The sequence below is a fragment of the Ictalurus punctatus genome, chromosome 22 (genome assembly GCF_001660625.3).
Source record: "Ictalurus punctatus breed USDA103 chromosome 22, Coco_2.0, whole genome shotgun sequence".
Classification (NCBI taxonomy): domain Eukaryota; kingdom Metazoa; phylum Chordata; class Actinopteri; order Siluriformes; family Ictaluridae; genus Ictalurus; species Ictalurus punctatus.
Genome location: NC_030437.2, coordinates 1,624,050 through 1,639,558, shown reverse-complemented (window position 1 = coordinate 1,639,558; position 15,509 = coordinate 1,624,050). Strand labels below are relative to the sequence as shown.

At 37.8% G+C, this 15,509-nt stretch overlaps 1 protein-coding gene across 3 annotated transcripts; it reads left to right on the top strand.

The window, feature by feature from the left end:
* The first annotated feature begins 1,130 nt into the window (after nucleotides 1-1,130).
* On the top strand, nucleotides 1,131-9,108 carry LOC108255578 (BOLA class I histocompatibility antigen, alpha chain BL3-7). 3 transcript variants are annotated; one of them, XM_017451651.3, is made up of 8 exons: nucleotides 1,131-1,409; nucleotides 2,860-3,123; nucleotides 5,196-5,435; nucleotides 7,978-8,274; nucleotides 8,369-8,470; nucleotides 8,627-8,656; nucleotides 8,760-8,830; nucleotides 8,962-9,108. In XM_017451651.3, exons 1-7 carry the CDS (start codon nucleotides 1,358-1,360, stop codon nucleotides 8,795-8,797), a joined length of 1,023 nt encoding a protein of 340 aa, XP_017307140.1. In that variant the 5' UTR covers nucleotides 1,131-1,357; the 3' UTR covers nucleotides 8,798-8,830; nucleotides 8,962-9,108. The 3 variants fall into 3 exon arrangements, with proteins under 3 accessions (XP_017307140.1, XP_053530366.1, XP_017307139.1); XM_053674391.1 differs by having other exon boundaries at nucleotides 1,133-1,409; nucleotides 2,923-3,123; nucleotides 5,193-5,435; XM_017451650.3 differs by having other exon boundaries at nucleotides 1,133-1,409; nucleotides 5,193-5,435.
* Nucleotides 9,109-15,509: the final 6,401 nt, after the last annotated feature.

The window sequence follows — 15,509 nt, the reverse complement described above, 5'->3', positions numbered from 1 at the left end:
AGTCGCATACTCGAATTTCCATATCTAAATAACTACATAAATGGGCTGGTGTACAGGTGTTCCTAGTAAAGTCTTCCTAATAAACGTTATGGTTTGTGCAGATTGAGACCTCTAGTGTTCAACAGTTCAACTACATTAGTTGAATAATCAATACACTCGTACAGGATGTGAATCATACATTTGTATGATGCACATCGTCACAGTTTTGCATTGGGTCACTCCAGATCAAATGTTGCAGTTACATTTATATAGCGCTTTTCTATACACTCAAAGTGCTTTACATTGCAGGGGGGGATCTCATGAACCACCAGCAGTGTGTAGCATCCAGTTTGAGATTCCTGGATGGTGTGACGGCAGCCATATTGCACCAGAACGCTCACCAAACACCAGCTATTAGTGGAGAAGAGAGAGTGATGTAGCCAATTCAGAGATGGAGATTATTAGGAGGCCATGATAGAGAAGAGCCAATGGGGGAGTTTCAACGGGACTTTAGTAGGGGTTCTACCCTACTCTTTACTCTTTATTTTTAATGACCACAGAGAGTCAGGACCTTGATTTAACGTCTCATCCAGAAGACGGTGCTGTTTTTACAGTATAGTGTCCCAGTCACTATACTCAGGCATTAGACCCCACACTGACCACAGGGTGAGCACCCCCTGCTGGCCTCACTAATACCATTTCCAGCGGCAGCCTTAGTCTTCCCCAGGAGGTCTCACATCCAGGTACTGACCAGTACCAGGCGAGTACTGCAGGTTGATATGGTTCTGGTCCAACACAGGCTGCATAACCCTTTTTAATTATGAATTTTAATTATGATTATATATATATATATATATATATATATATATATATATATATATATATATATATATATATATATATATATAATCGACGTTAGTGAAAGTGGAAAAATATACATATTATTTTTTGACAGTTTTTGGATAAGGACATTTTTGTCCTCTATGTACCCATGTGTAACTTTCTTTAAAAAAAAAAAAATTGACACAGAAGGGTTTAAAAAAATCACTTCAAATCTGTGTTTACTAAATCTGCTTATGAACTGGTGACGTGAAAGAGAATTCTAATTGGTCTGTTTCTCTTCCGCAGTTCATTCATTCCTTCACTCCTGGTCTTGAGCGGAAAACAAATCAATTCAGACAGGAACTTTCCGAATTAGTTTAACCGAAACCTCGTCGATAACTATAAATCATGTTTGTACCCCACACTGTAGGGTTTATGTTTACTAAACTAAGATCTCGTATAATTTTTTGACTACCTGGAACAAGACTGAAGTCGGTGCTAACGGAATGTTGGGAATCAGCGGATTTTTTATCAAGTGTGCAACTGGACCGACCTGATGATGGAGATCTTATTTTTGTTTACAGCTTGTTTTCTTCACGTATCTGCAGGTAAGGTCGATTCTTTATTTATTTCGTTATATGTAGTAGCGTTGCTTCACACAATACAGCAGCTCAGGTTCATGTTTTAAAGCGCTACATGCACTGAACATGGAACACCACATGTTGAACTGGAGTCGAGCTCCAGACTTTTGTTTTGGTTTTCTGGCCGGAAGTCGGGAATCGGGATATGTGTTACGACTTGTAGTTTCATGTAATACATCTTATTTGACTTTTTTGAGCTACTCTAACGCGTCATGTGTGTCACGTGATAAGCTGAGACGCTAGACGCTACCTCTTCCATTCAATCCAAAAAGACCGGCATAGGAACAAGCACATTTTATTTAAAGAAGAGAAACAACTAAAATATTGTTGTTGTTGTTGTTGTTGTTGTTGTTTTTACTATGACTATTACATATATTCTGGTTTATTAAAGTGTTAAGAATAATACATTTATTTCTGAAAGCAGTTAAATTGTTTGTGTTTAAAAATATTAGCCTTTTAATGAATGTCAATTAAAGTGGACACCAGGACCATCTTAATGTACTTAATGACACCATGTTCTACACACACACACACACACACACACACACTATTCACTACAACCAGCGATTAATCATCAGTCACAAATTTAATTTATCAATGAGGCTTTAAGATTGTCCACATGGTATCATTAAATATGCAAACTGGATAAAGAATGCAAAGTTTTTACTTTTGATTTTGACAAATTGTATAATATTGGCACCGTTGGTAAATATGAGCAAAAAATGCGGTGAAAATTTGTCTTTATTGTTTTAACTTTCGATGTTTTGTAAAAAAAAAAAAAAATTTTAAATAGTCTGCTCTTAAGTATATCAAACAATTGCAAACACAACACAGGTTTATCAAAAAAGAAAACTTTAAATATACATGTGACAATTATTGGCACCCCTATGAATATGAGAAAAATATATTTGAAGTATATTCCCATAGTTTTCATTTTTTTTAAATACACCTGGGTGACTAGGAACAGGAAATTGTTCAACTGTGACTTCCTGTTTCACAAGGGTATAAATATGAGGTAACACACAGGCCAAATTCCCTTAGTCATTCATAACAATGGGTAAAAGCGAGGAATATAGCTGTGATGTGCGGCAAAAGGTTGTTGAGCTTCACACAATGGGAAGTGTCTATAAGAAAATAGCACAAGCATTGAAAACGCCCATTTCCACCATCAGGGAAATAATTAAGAAGTTCCAGTCAACTGGAAATGTTATGAATCGACCTGGAATTGGACGTGTGTCTATATCGTCTCAACGCACTGTGAAGAGATATTGGTTAAAAAGTAAAATAAAATAACAAACAGTTTATTTTCATGTGCATTCATGACATTCAGATGATTAGTATTTGGAACTGAAACACTGTGACACTGTAATTAGTATTTCATTAAAGCTATTTTAAATGCTGTTTCTTGTTTTTGCAGACACACACTCTCTGCAGCACCTCTACACTGCAGTCACATCAAAAATACATTTCCCTTCTGTAGAGTTTACTGCTGTCGACCTGCTGAATGGAGAGCAGATTACGTCCTACAACGGCAACAACCAGACACTGATCCCAAAGGATTGGATAAAGAATATTACAGAAGAAACTTATTGGAAGAGTAAGACACAGGACATGCAGGGCAATCAGGAAACCTTTACCAGGAAATTCACAACAGTAATGGAATCTTTTAATCACAGTAATGGTAAGGATAAATACATTTCTATGTTTTATTGTTAAATGGCCTTGTGCCCCATGCTTCCTGGGATAGGCTCCAGGTTCCCTGCAACCCAGTAAGGATAAGCGGTACAGAAAATGGATGGTTGGATGGATAGCATTGGTTGTTAATGTGCTTGTGACCAGAGGGCTTGTATTTCAAGTCTGATCAGTGCCAGGAATACAATATGACTACCAGTTTCTTGCTAAGCAGCCTGAAAATGAACAAACACAAATGGCATTTGTGTAGCCCACAGCACATGGTTTCATATTGTTATGCATTTGTCATTTGCATTTTCTGTAGTGTATTGTCATTTAGGTATTGTAGAGGTGCCTTTAAAGTTGTAAAGATGCTAGAGTTTGATTCCTAGAGTTGTCTTTTGGGATTGCGTTTAAATAGGCTGTTACTTTATTTTTCCAATATCAATTTGTTCAGAAAGCATTCAGACTAGGGTTACACCCTTCAATGAGGAAAAATATAGGACAACCCACCAGCCAACAAAAAATTATTTGCCACTAGGTGATGGATATTTTAAGAGTGCAACCGAGTCTTTGTATAAACATGATCATGATGACATGAACCTGATTTTATTTTATTAATAATTATGTTTTCTTTCCTGTATGAAGACTTGGTGAATGTATTTCTGAGAATTTGGAACAAATCATGTCCCTTATTGGCTCAGCAAGGAACACACATTTATATTTTTCAATACAGGACAACCCCGTATTATAAGGGACGGGTGGCAAACCTAATCCAGACTCATTTGACAAATGACAAAAAAGTTAGTGTTTGGGCTGTGTGGGGGATTTCTGAGATTTGGTTGCAGTTATTATAAATAAAGAAAATATTATACATTGGCTCTAAAAAGTCTACACACCCCTGTTAAATTAGCATGTTTCTGTGATGTAAAAAAATTAAACCAAGATAAATCATGTCAGAACCTTTTATATGATTATTGTGAAATTGAAACCTATAAATTAAAGTGAAAAACAATAAGAATATTTTTTCGTGGGGGGGGGTAAAAAAAATGTTCAATAACCTGGTTGCATAAGTGTGCACATCCTTTTATAGTTGGGAATGTGGCAATGTTCAGAATCAACCAATTACATTCAAACATAAATTCTACAACCCCAATGTAAATAAAAACACAATGCAGCGATTTGCAAATCTCATAAATCCATGTTTATTCACAATAGAACATAGAAAACATATAAAATGTTTAAATACATATTTCCCTCATTAAAATGCAAATCAATTTATAACATTTTTGACATGCGTTTTTCTGGATTTTCTTGTTGTTATTCTGTCTCTCACTGTTAAAATAAATCTACCATTAAAATTATAGAATGATCATTTCTTTGTCAGTGGGCAAACATACAAAATCAGCAGGGGATCAAATACTTTTTTCCCTCACTGTAAGTGTGCACATTCTTTTAGAGTTGGGAATGTGGCAGTGTTCAGAATCAACCAATTACATTCAAATATAAATTCTACAACCCCAATTCCAAAAAAAGTTATGACGCTGTGTAAAATGTAAATAAAAACACAATGCAACGATTTGCAAATCTCATAAATCCATGTATATTCACAATAGAACATACAAAACATATCAAATGTTTAAACTGAGGAAATGTACCATTTTAAGAAAAAAATAAGGTAATTTTGAATTTCATGGCCGTAACTCGTCTCAAAAAAGTTGGTACGGGGCAACAAAAGGCTGGAAAAGTAAGTGTTACTAAAAAGAAACAGCTGGAGGGTAATTGGCAACAGGTCAATAAGATGATTGGGTATGAAAATAGTATCTTAGAGAGCCTCAGAAGTAAAGATGAGCAGAGGTTCACCAATCTGCGAAAAACTGTTATACAGACAGGTAACACGTGATGATTCTCAAGTGTGTTTTGTTACTGCCAGTGGGGGAACCACACCCCTGTACAGTAGTGTAGCAGTATACTGGAGGTCCAACAGCAGCACTGAATGAGTGCATTTATTTCCTGCTCTGTGTGTAATCTGTGTGTGTGTGTGTCTGGGTGTGTGTCTGCACACATGTGTCTCTTTAGAAGGTCACACACTACAGCGGATGTACGGCTGTGAGCGTGATGATGACAACACCATCAGAGGATACGATGTGTACGGTTATGATGGAGAAGATTTCATCAGTCTGGATCTGAAAACTGGAACATGGACTGCAGCCAGTGCTAAAGCTGTGAACATTAAACACAAGTGGAAGTCTAAAGAAGCTAAATACCAGAAGAACTACTTGGAGAACGAGTGTATTGAGTGGTTGGCGAAGGACAGGAAAGGTAAAGTGTATGACCTGCTTTCTTACAGTAACTGCAGCTGCTACACAAACAAGAATATGGAGGACAGCCATCATCTGTTACTGTCCTTCATTAAAACACACTCGAATCGTGTATAGTGTTTAATAATATACTCCTTCACTTTAATCCACACTCTGATAGTGTACACACTAATAGCACACTGTAGAGCCCCGGTGGGTGTGGTTCCCCCACTGGCAGTAACAAAACACACTTGAGAATCATCACGTGTTCCCTGCCTGTATAACACGCCTCCTAATCGTCAACTGCTAACACTTTACCATACCCCCACCGCCCACTCATGGTGGGAAACCCTCCCGCCTGCAGCCTTTTCTTCCCTCAGTATGAAACTACAATGTATAAATATGAAGTGAAAATTGAATCAGTGAAATAGAATTTTTTTTAGAGAAAAAATAAAAAACCTAGTTTTTTAACCTGGTTGCATAAGTGTGCACACCCCTAAAAAAATACTTTGTTGAAGCACCTTTTGATGTTCTTACACCACAGTCTTTTTTGGGTAAGAGTCTATCAGCACCACATCTTGACTTGGCAGTATCTTCTCACTCTTTCTTGCAAAAACATTCCAGATCCGTCCAACGGTGATGGTATTTTCTGTGCACATCCTGCTTCAGGTCACCCTTCAGATATTTAGTTGGATTCAGTTCTGGGCTCTGGCTAGGCCATTCAAAAACAAGCCATTCCTTTGTTGATTTGGACATATGCTTTGGGTCACTGTCATGCTGAATGGTGAAATTCCTTTTCATCCTCACCTCTAGAAGAGACCTGAATGTTTTGCACTAAAATTGACTGGTATTTGTAGCTATTCATGATTGTCTCCACCTCGAGAAAAGCCCCAGTTCTGGCTGAACAAAAGCAGCCCTAAACCATGATGCTTCCACCACCATGATTCACCATGGGTTTGGTGTTCTTTTGGTTATTTTGGCATTTTTTTTAGCCAAACATATCTTTTGGAATTATGGAATTATTATACCTTTTGGAATTGATCTCATCAGACCATAACACATTTTGCCACATAGTTTGGGCAAAATGTTTTTTGTAATAAAGGGCTTCCATCTAGCCATCCTACCTCACACCCCAGATGTGAAGAATACAAGAGATTGTTGTCACATGCAGAGGGTAATAAGTACTTGTCAGATATTCCTGCAGCTCCTTTAACGTTTCCATCGGTCTCTTGGCAGCCTCCCTGGTAAGATTTTGTCTTCTTTTATAAAATTTGGAGGGACGTCCTGTTCTTGGTGCTCCATTTTCTCTATTTGTTGATGACGGCCTTCATGGTTTTCCATGGTTTCCTGATCGATACCTTTCAACAAGTGAGATACCATTCATGCCCTATAAGCGCTTTGCAGAACAGGGCTTCACCGGTCAGATGAAACCAAGAAGATGTAAACAAAATCGTCCTACAGAAACAGCTGATCTTTATTTACGGTTAAGCAGAATAATTCTATTGATGACAGCTGTATGATAATTACTTTTAAACAGAGAGAGAATTGTGAAAGAGATTGAATGTGATTGGTTCATTCTGAACACAGCCACATCCCCAGTTATAAACGCGTGTGCACACTTATGCAACCAGGGTGTTATAACCTTTTTATTTTCTTATTTTTCCCCAAAATGTTTCTGATATGTTTATACATTATAATTTCACATCGAGGGTGGAAAAAGCCCTGACATGATTTCTCTTGGTTTAATGATTATATGACAAAGACCTGCCATTTTAACAGGGGTGTGTAGACTTTTTATATCCACTGTACGTTATTTGATGCGATTGTTTGTTCAGTGTACTGAATATTTAACATTTTGTGAAGCATTTATGCAAATTACCCACTTGCGGTTAAGATTAAGCCCTACTGTAGTTTCTGTAGAACATGCCCAAGCGCTACTTGCTGGTTCAACTCGTCTCCTCTCCATCCGTAGCTAATGCTCGACCACTCACACACTTTTAGTGCAACACGTGCACACTCTGAAGGTGTACACACTAACAAACCACTTTTTCACTACCAAACACACACACACACACAGACAATAATAACATATTCCTTCACTACAACGCACACACTGATTGTGTACAGACTAATAACACACACACACACACACACACACACACACACACTGATAGTGTGGACACTAATAACACACTTCACTTCAGCACACCTGCACAAACACTATAACATCATTCATAAAATACAACATTTTACATAATAATCAGAATATCAATAAGTGTACAGGATAAATACTGTACTCTCTAATGTTTATACCTCCATATTAATAACCATCTATAGCACTTTATTTCCTCTACATCATTTGCATTTTTTTTTTAAATGTTCAATTATATATTCCAGTACAAAACATAACTACATTTTATAACCTTCTAGCCAAAAAGTGTTGGTCACATGACAAATAGCTTTTAATTTCTTGCAAAAGCATTTTTTTCCCCCCATTTCACTTATAAATAAATAAACAATAAGTCTAAGTGTTTTAATATTAATGTCTCTCTGTGTCTCTGCAGTTTGTCCCGAGGCATCAGTGTTCCAGAAAAACTCGTCTTCTCCAGAGGTGGTGTGTCATGCTACAGGCTTCTTCCCCAAAACAGTGATGATCACCTGGCAGAAGGACGGAGAGGACGTGCATGAGGGCGTGGATCTCAGAGAGACGTTACCCAACCAGGATGGAAGCTTCCAGAAGAGAAGCATTCTGACAGTCTCAGCTGAGGATCTGCAGAAACACACCTACACCTGCGTGATTCAGCACAGCAGCTTGGAGACCGACATCATTATGCCTGTGAGAGAGCGCCCAATTCTGAGAGGTCGGAGAAACACTTTCCTATAAAACTAAAGATTTAGAGTGAAAGCTGATTTATTTCTGCAGCAGATAATAAAGACTCTGTGCTGATTTAACAGGTAGACGATTAAGTAGAGGGCGGATTGGTGTCATCGCTGCTGTAGCCGTGGTTTTCGTTGCCATTGTTGCTGGAATTGTGGTCTGGAAGAGGTACAGCAGTGGTGAGTGGAGGAAGGGGGCAGTTGTGAAGTTTTTGGAGAACAGATTTCGAGATGTTTGGGTTTAAGACTAGACACTAATCTGATATTGACACATTGTCTTGTAAAGTTATATAGGTCAAATACAGTTTTTATAATAACTCTGTCCATCTGTTTCAGGCTTCAGAAATGTTCCACAAAACATTAGCTGTAAGTGAGACTTTGATACTTTAATAATATTTTTAAACCCACATAATTTCTTTAGTTGTAATGTTTAATCAAGAATTTTTACTGGAATTTGGATGTTTTACAGCCTCTGGAGGAGCTTTATCCTCTAACAATTCTGTGTAGGAGGTGTGACTGTGTTCCCGCTGCACTGAGAGAGTAAGATGTGATGTTGTTTATGGTGTAATATGGAATAAAGATCTGTGTGTGGAGTGAAACTCCAGCAGAAAAGCCTGCGCTAACATTAAATCTCATCTGAGAGCTGATCCTGTTTCTTTCTGTTTCTCTAGGAGAGAGGAGGAGAGGCAGATGAAGACAGATATTGTACAATACTTTATGAATACATATTAATAATTTTAAAAAAATCAAAATTCTTGTCTTGTTTTCTTTTATACTGTACTTTAGTATAGCTAGACTATACTATACTATAAAGTTTACTATAACTTACCCCAAGAAAGATTTTAGACTGCTCATATGCCCTGGTCTGTGTGTTTTTTGATAGAAACTACAAAGCACTTCTATAGGTATGGAAGTATAATAGTGCCGAATGTCCTCAAGGCAAAATGGCATGTTGAATTACATAAACTGAATAACAACACCGCAATAACAATACTTGAATTTTTCTGTCCAGCAATTTGACCCAAATCGGGGAAAAAAAATCACCGCAATATCAGTGCTTGATTTAGTTTCCTCTGCAATTCATGGACTTTGTATATTTTGATTGAAAACAAAATTCCAGCATTCAAAATTTAACACACACATATTCACCTTCCTAAAATACAGTTCCACAATATTCAGTTGTTAAAATACCATCGTCATTATTCGTCAGGTAATATTTCAACACATTATTTTTCAACCTCACAAATTCATTCAGTCTGCAAAAATTCAGGTCTTAAAATTCGGGTCTTCACATCCGGGTCTCAGAGGAAGAGCAATGGATTGCCGATACTACTGTAACATGTTAATCTGGGCCGTCCCCTAGTGGTGGGATTGTGCTGACAAGCCACAAGAGAAGATGAACCTAGCGGACTGGTATAAAATCGGCTTGAAGTTGGACGTTCAGTATTCGCAGATATGCGCAAATTAAGGGACCGTCTCTAAAGTTACATATTGGTATACATGCTTCTAACTTCAATAGCATTTGAAGGGAATGACTTGGTCAAAAATCTCCCTTGGATAGGCTCCAGGTTTCCCCGTGACCCTGAAAAGGAGTAAGCGGTATAGAAGATGGATGGATGGTGGATGGATGGATGGACTTGGTCAAAAAACCAACTGTAAAGTGTTCATCTAGGTGTCAGCTATAACACACACCTTTTTATCAAACATTTAAAAGGTGTTCATCATACCTGACACCTACAGGAACACTTTCCAGTTGGTCTTGTGAATGTAAGTAATTCTCTTCAAATGATATTGAAGTTAGAAACATGTATACCAATATGTAACTTTAGAGACGGCCCCTTAATTTGCATATCAGCGAATGTGCAAGGCGCTGTAGACAGGGGATGCCTTGAAGGGACACACTTAACATTGGCAAATAGATGAAATACCTGCTGCGGTGTGTTCAATAACATGACTCTGAAAAGATGGTGCTATCCTTTTATACATTTTGGGGGGGGGTCTTGTTCTTGGTGATGTCACTGTGGCACTCCATTTTCTCTACTTGTTGATGATGGCCTTCACAGTGTTCCATGGTACAGCTAATATTTTGGGAATTCTTCTATACCCCTCACCTTTCGACAAGTGAGACACCATGAATGCTTTGTAAGCTCTTTGTGGTTCATGACTACTTTAGTCAGATGAAACCAAGAAGATGTGAAGAAAATCCTACAGAAACAGATGATCTTTATTTGGGGTTCATCAGAATAATTTCATTGATGACAGCTGTATGATAATTACTTTTAAACATGAGATTAAATGTGATTGGGTCATTCTGAACACAGCCACATCCCAATTATAAACAGGTGTGTACACTTTTTTATTTTATTGTTTTTCACTTAATTTTTATCCGTTATAATTTCACATTGAGGGTGGAAAAAGTTCTGGCATGATTTTATCTTGGTTGAATCACAAAAACCTGCCATTTTAACAGGGGTGTGTAGACTTTTTATATACAATTTACACACTCACCATCATCAAGAATGACCAGCAGAGGAGCCAGAAGGTCACACATCCCCTGCAGGTAGCCAATCTCTAGATGCTGCTAGGTGTAACTGTGGATGGAGTGTGAGTATTGCCGGTACTAACCCACTTGATGCCCTAGGCAAGAGATTCATCCTCAATGAGGATGAATAACAAAAAATAACAACTAGCGATGAGTGTCCTGCCTTGCACACACTGCCGCTTATTTACATCGGCACTACAGGGAACCAACAAACCAATTTGACCAAATAAATTTTCTGAGGTAATAAAAGACATGAGGAACATTAAATGTTGCTCTGTACTGTTAATGGGATGCAGTGGGGCGGCGCCCCAAATTTGGTGACGCCTAATGGATTGACCAGCCCTGAGTGTGACCATCAATTATTTAAATAAATCAGCAGAATCAAAACCGTGACTGAGCTCAGGATGGATTAAATAAGACCACCATCATGCATGATTATTGTTATTGTGTAATTAATTGTATTAGTGTATTATTATTATTATTATTATAGGATGACAGTGTTAGGATCTGGAACTCTGGCTCTGCTCTGGCCAACATTGGCCATAATCATGGATTACAGATGAACTCGAGTTTGACCCCTGTATAAGTCTTGACACCCCACCTGCACATGATGTAACATGATGTTGAGTGTACAAATCCAAGAGCTCCTGCTGCATACACCAGTCAGACCACACGCACAAGGCACATTCAAGTAACATAACATCTGTACAGCTGAACCATATCAATGGTTTCTCTGTTATATAACATTTCTATCTCTTTGTTATTAGTCTTGGTTTATGTTGAGCGTTCGCCATACAAGTCCTTGTGAATGAGCAGTTACTATAGAACCAATAATGTATTAACATAAGTCCAGACTTCTCCTCCTGTTTAATTTCTTCTGCCTTCTCTATCACCTCTGGCTTTCTTCTTTTGTCCTCTACCTCTGTGTCCTTTATCGCCTGAGGTACAATACCTTCAAAACCTTTACCAGCTTCTGAGTGTTCTCCTACTTCCACATCATTTCTTTTCTCAGACACCTCTTGTTCCAGAGTTTCTTCCACAATATCCATGTCTTTCTAACTCTCATCACCTGCATGCCCCATGACAGTTTTCTTCTCTGAGTTTGAGCTTTTTGGAACAAACACTTCCACATCAGAACCTTTGGCTTTCTTGCTTTCCTCCTTCTTATGCTCCTCCATGACACTGCACTGGGTGGAGGTTTTGTTGTTCATGTCCTGTGCACTGCTGTCATCTGTACTGAGGGAGTCCGACAGGCCCGAGGTGACAGAGAAGTTTCTGGAAGAGGGGTGACCAGAGTCTGAGCCATTGGAGTCTTTGGGTAGGAGTTTGACTTCATCGCCTTTGGGCTCTGCATCGATCTGTTCGACCTCGTCTACGGACTCGAACACCTGGAGAAAGAAGCCGAAGGGAAGCCAACTACTCCAAGGGAAGGGGCTTTGGGGAGTGAAGAACTAGCAGGGACAGTGTGGGGACGGGGAATACCTGTTTAGAAGTAATACTGTAGCAAAATTCATGCACAATCCAACAACAATTACATTTAGCCCAACTCTGAGCTGTGTTCACAGTTAAGTGTGTGTAGTGAGGATTTAATACTGAAATCAATATTCAGACTTCAAACATAATTACAGACTTAAGTGTTACTCAGAAGTTAGAAAAAGGTGTGTCTTTGTGTTGTCTGAGAGTTTGATGTAACCACAATATGTCAAGCAGAAATGTATGTTCTGGGCTATAACTCGAAAAAAAATCTATGGAATATCATCATAAAAATGTCATGGAAAGTTTTTGTTTTTTTCACACAGAGAATGTCAAAGCAGACTCATCATTGTTCATCTAAACCTCAAACCATGGACTGTTTGTTACAGAGAATAAAATATTCAGGTACAAACACATACATTTCTAATTTTGTCTTTGGTACTAAGAAAATAACCGATTTCTGGGGTCATGCTGTTAGAGATCTTACCATTAAAAAATCCTTTATGATAGTCATGGATATATATATATATATATATATATATATATATATATATATATATATATATATATATATATATATATATATATATATATTTACATAAAAATGGATTGTTTTCTCTTTTTTTAAAATTGCAAAATGCAAAATGCACACTCTTCTAGGAAAAAGACACGTAATTGATAAAGTATGCATGTAAACCTTTCTAATTTCTACATTTAAACAGAAGCTTTTTCCCCAACTGCATTTTTGTTTAAAAAAAAAAAACTGTATATATTCCAAAAACCCTGTATATACATCCTCTAATACACTTAAACAAAACCTTCAGAGCTCTGTGTCTTCATAACTATGGCCAAACTTGTCACTATTCATTTATTCATTAATTTATTTCTATTACTGTTTATGATCCAGAATTAGTCTTAAAATGTGTAATTATACAGCAATATAACCAGTACAGATTGTACATATGCCCTGGTTGGCCACTAGGGGCGTTCTGAGGTTTCTAGAAATAAACGGTTCCGGTCATCTCGCGCTGAAGAGATCTGCAGACTAAACACAACTCCACCTGTTTACTCTGTAATTTAAAGGTAAGTAATAAATATAAAAATCTGTAACTTCACACTGATTATAAAGATGAAAAACTGTGATATTTAAATCCCTGTGCTGCTGAATCGTGTTTAGCATTTTTGAACGTTATTTTTTCCTGACGGACTTGTTTTTGGCTAACGGTTAGCAGTTCTGTGAGGAAAAATGTCCGTAGCTTGAATTCTTTTATTAATATTTTTTAACTTGCACTTATGACAGTCTATGTTGAGGAATTATTCTGTGAAATAGATTTAAATAACCTATAAATGAAGAGAAGGTTAGCTACTGGGTAGCGCGAGGCTACTCGAGTGTTAACCGCCATATTTTTAAATGATGCAGAGCTAACGGTTACCTCACAATTTTACATGGACAGCAGTAATCTAATTATTGACCTTACTCTGAGTAAGATAATAATGTGATTAAGGTGTTTACATGAGTCGCTTTTAGAGTACTCCTGTCATGTACCCGATTTACATGTTTTAGAACATAATTAGATTAAGAGCCCGCGTCATTACGTCACCGCGCCACGCCGTCCGACGTCCCTCCAGAATTTCACGTACCGACATACAGTTCGTCTTCGTTATGGTACCGTATACAGTTTGGGGTGTTTTTTTTTTTTTTTTTTACGAACGCTTTAAGTGCGGTTAATTATTTGTCATGCTGTACGTGCTAATAGACGACTGCTTGAAGCGGTGGGTGTGTCCCAAATCGCGTAGTTACCGTCTATATAGTCGCCGAGATACTTGTATTTTTCCCCACTACAGGCCTATAGTAGGAAAGTATGCGATTTGGAACACAGCCGAACTCTCTTGTTCGCCGTAAAACTGCCGTGTGTGATCGTGTCCTGTCGCAAAATGCGGTGAAAACTCTCACACGAGAGTTTCACTAAAACAGGAGTACTCCACCTGGCTTAATTAGATTATTGCTTACTTCGATTATGACCTTAATTAGATTAAGGTAAGAAAAAATGGCTGTTTACATGATAGTATCATAATCAAAGTATGGTCTTAATCGGATTAAGTGTGGATTATTGTTGTCCATGTAAACGCAGCTACTGTTTCACTCACATTTATATACTGTGAGTGTATACAGTTACAGCTCTATTACAGCTGTCCTCATTCACACTGACCGTTTATTCTCTTTATTCTCATCACTGTTTCACTCACATTTATATACTTTACTCTATTACAGCTGCCCTCATTCACACTGACTGCGTTTACATGGACAACAATAAACCACTCTTAATCTAATTAAGACCATAACTGATTAAGAAACTACCATGTAAACAGCAACCCTAATCTAATTCAGGTCATAATCTAAATAAGCTCTAATCGAATTAAGACAGGTGGAGTACTCCTGTTTTAATCATGTTATGGACGTGCATTACAGACATGTAAACACCTTAATCACATTATGAACGTCGTGTGAGCGTTTTCACCACATTTTGCGACAGGACACGATCACACGGCAGTTTTACGTTTTACGGCAAACAGGAGAGTTCGGCTGCGTCCCAAACTGCATACTTGCCTACTATAGGCCTGTAGTGGGGATAAATACATGCATCTCGGCTACTATACAGTAGGTAAGTATGCGATTTGAGACACAGCCCACGGCTTCAAGCAGTTGTCTATTTGCACGTACAGCATGACAAATAATTAACCGCACTTGAAGCGTTCGTAAAAATATTAAATAAAAACACCCAAAACTGTATACGGTCCCATAACGAAGACGAACTGTATGTCGATACGTGAAATTCTGGAGGGACGTCGGATGGCGTGGCGCGGTAACGCAATGACGCGGGCTCTTAATCTAATTATGATCAATGTCATGTAAAACGGGTACATGACAGGAGTATTCTAAAAGCGACTCATGTAAACACCTTAATGACATTATTACCTTACTTGGATTAAGGTCTATAATTAGATTATTGCTGTCCATGTAAACGCAGTCACTGACCGTTTATTCACTTTATTCTTATCAGTGACTACGTTTACACGGACAGCAGTAATCTAAATTGTGCAAATTTACACTGTTACACAAGCTGTACACTCACTACTTTACATTGTAGCAAAGTGTCATTTCTTCAGTGTTGTCACATGAAAAGATATCATCAAATATTTACA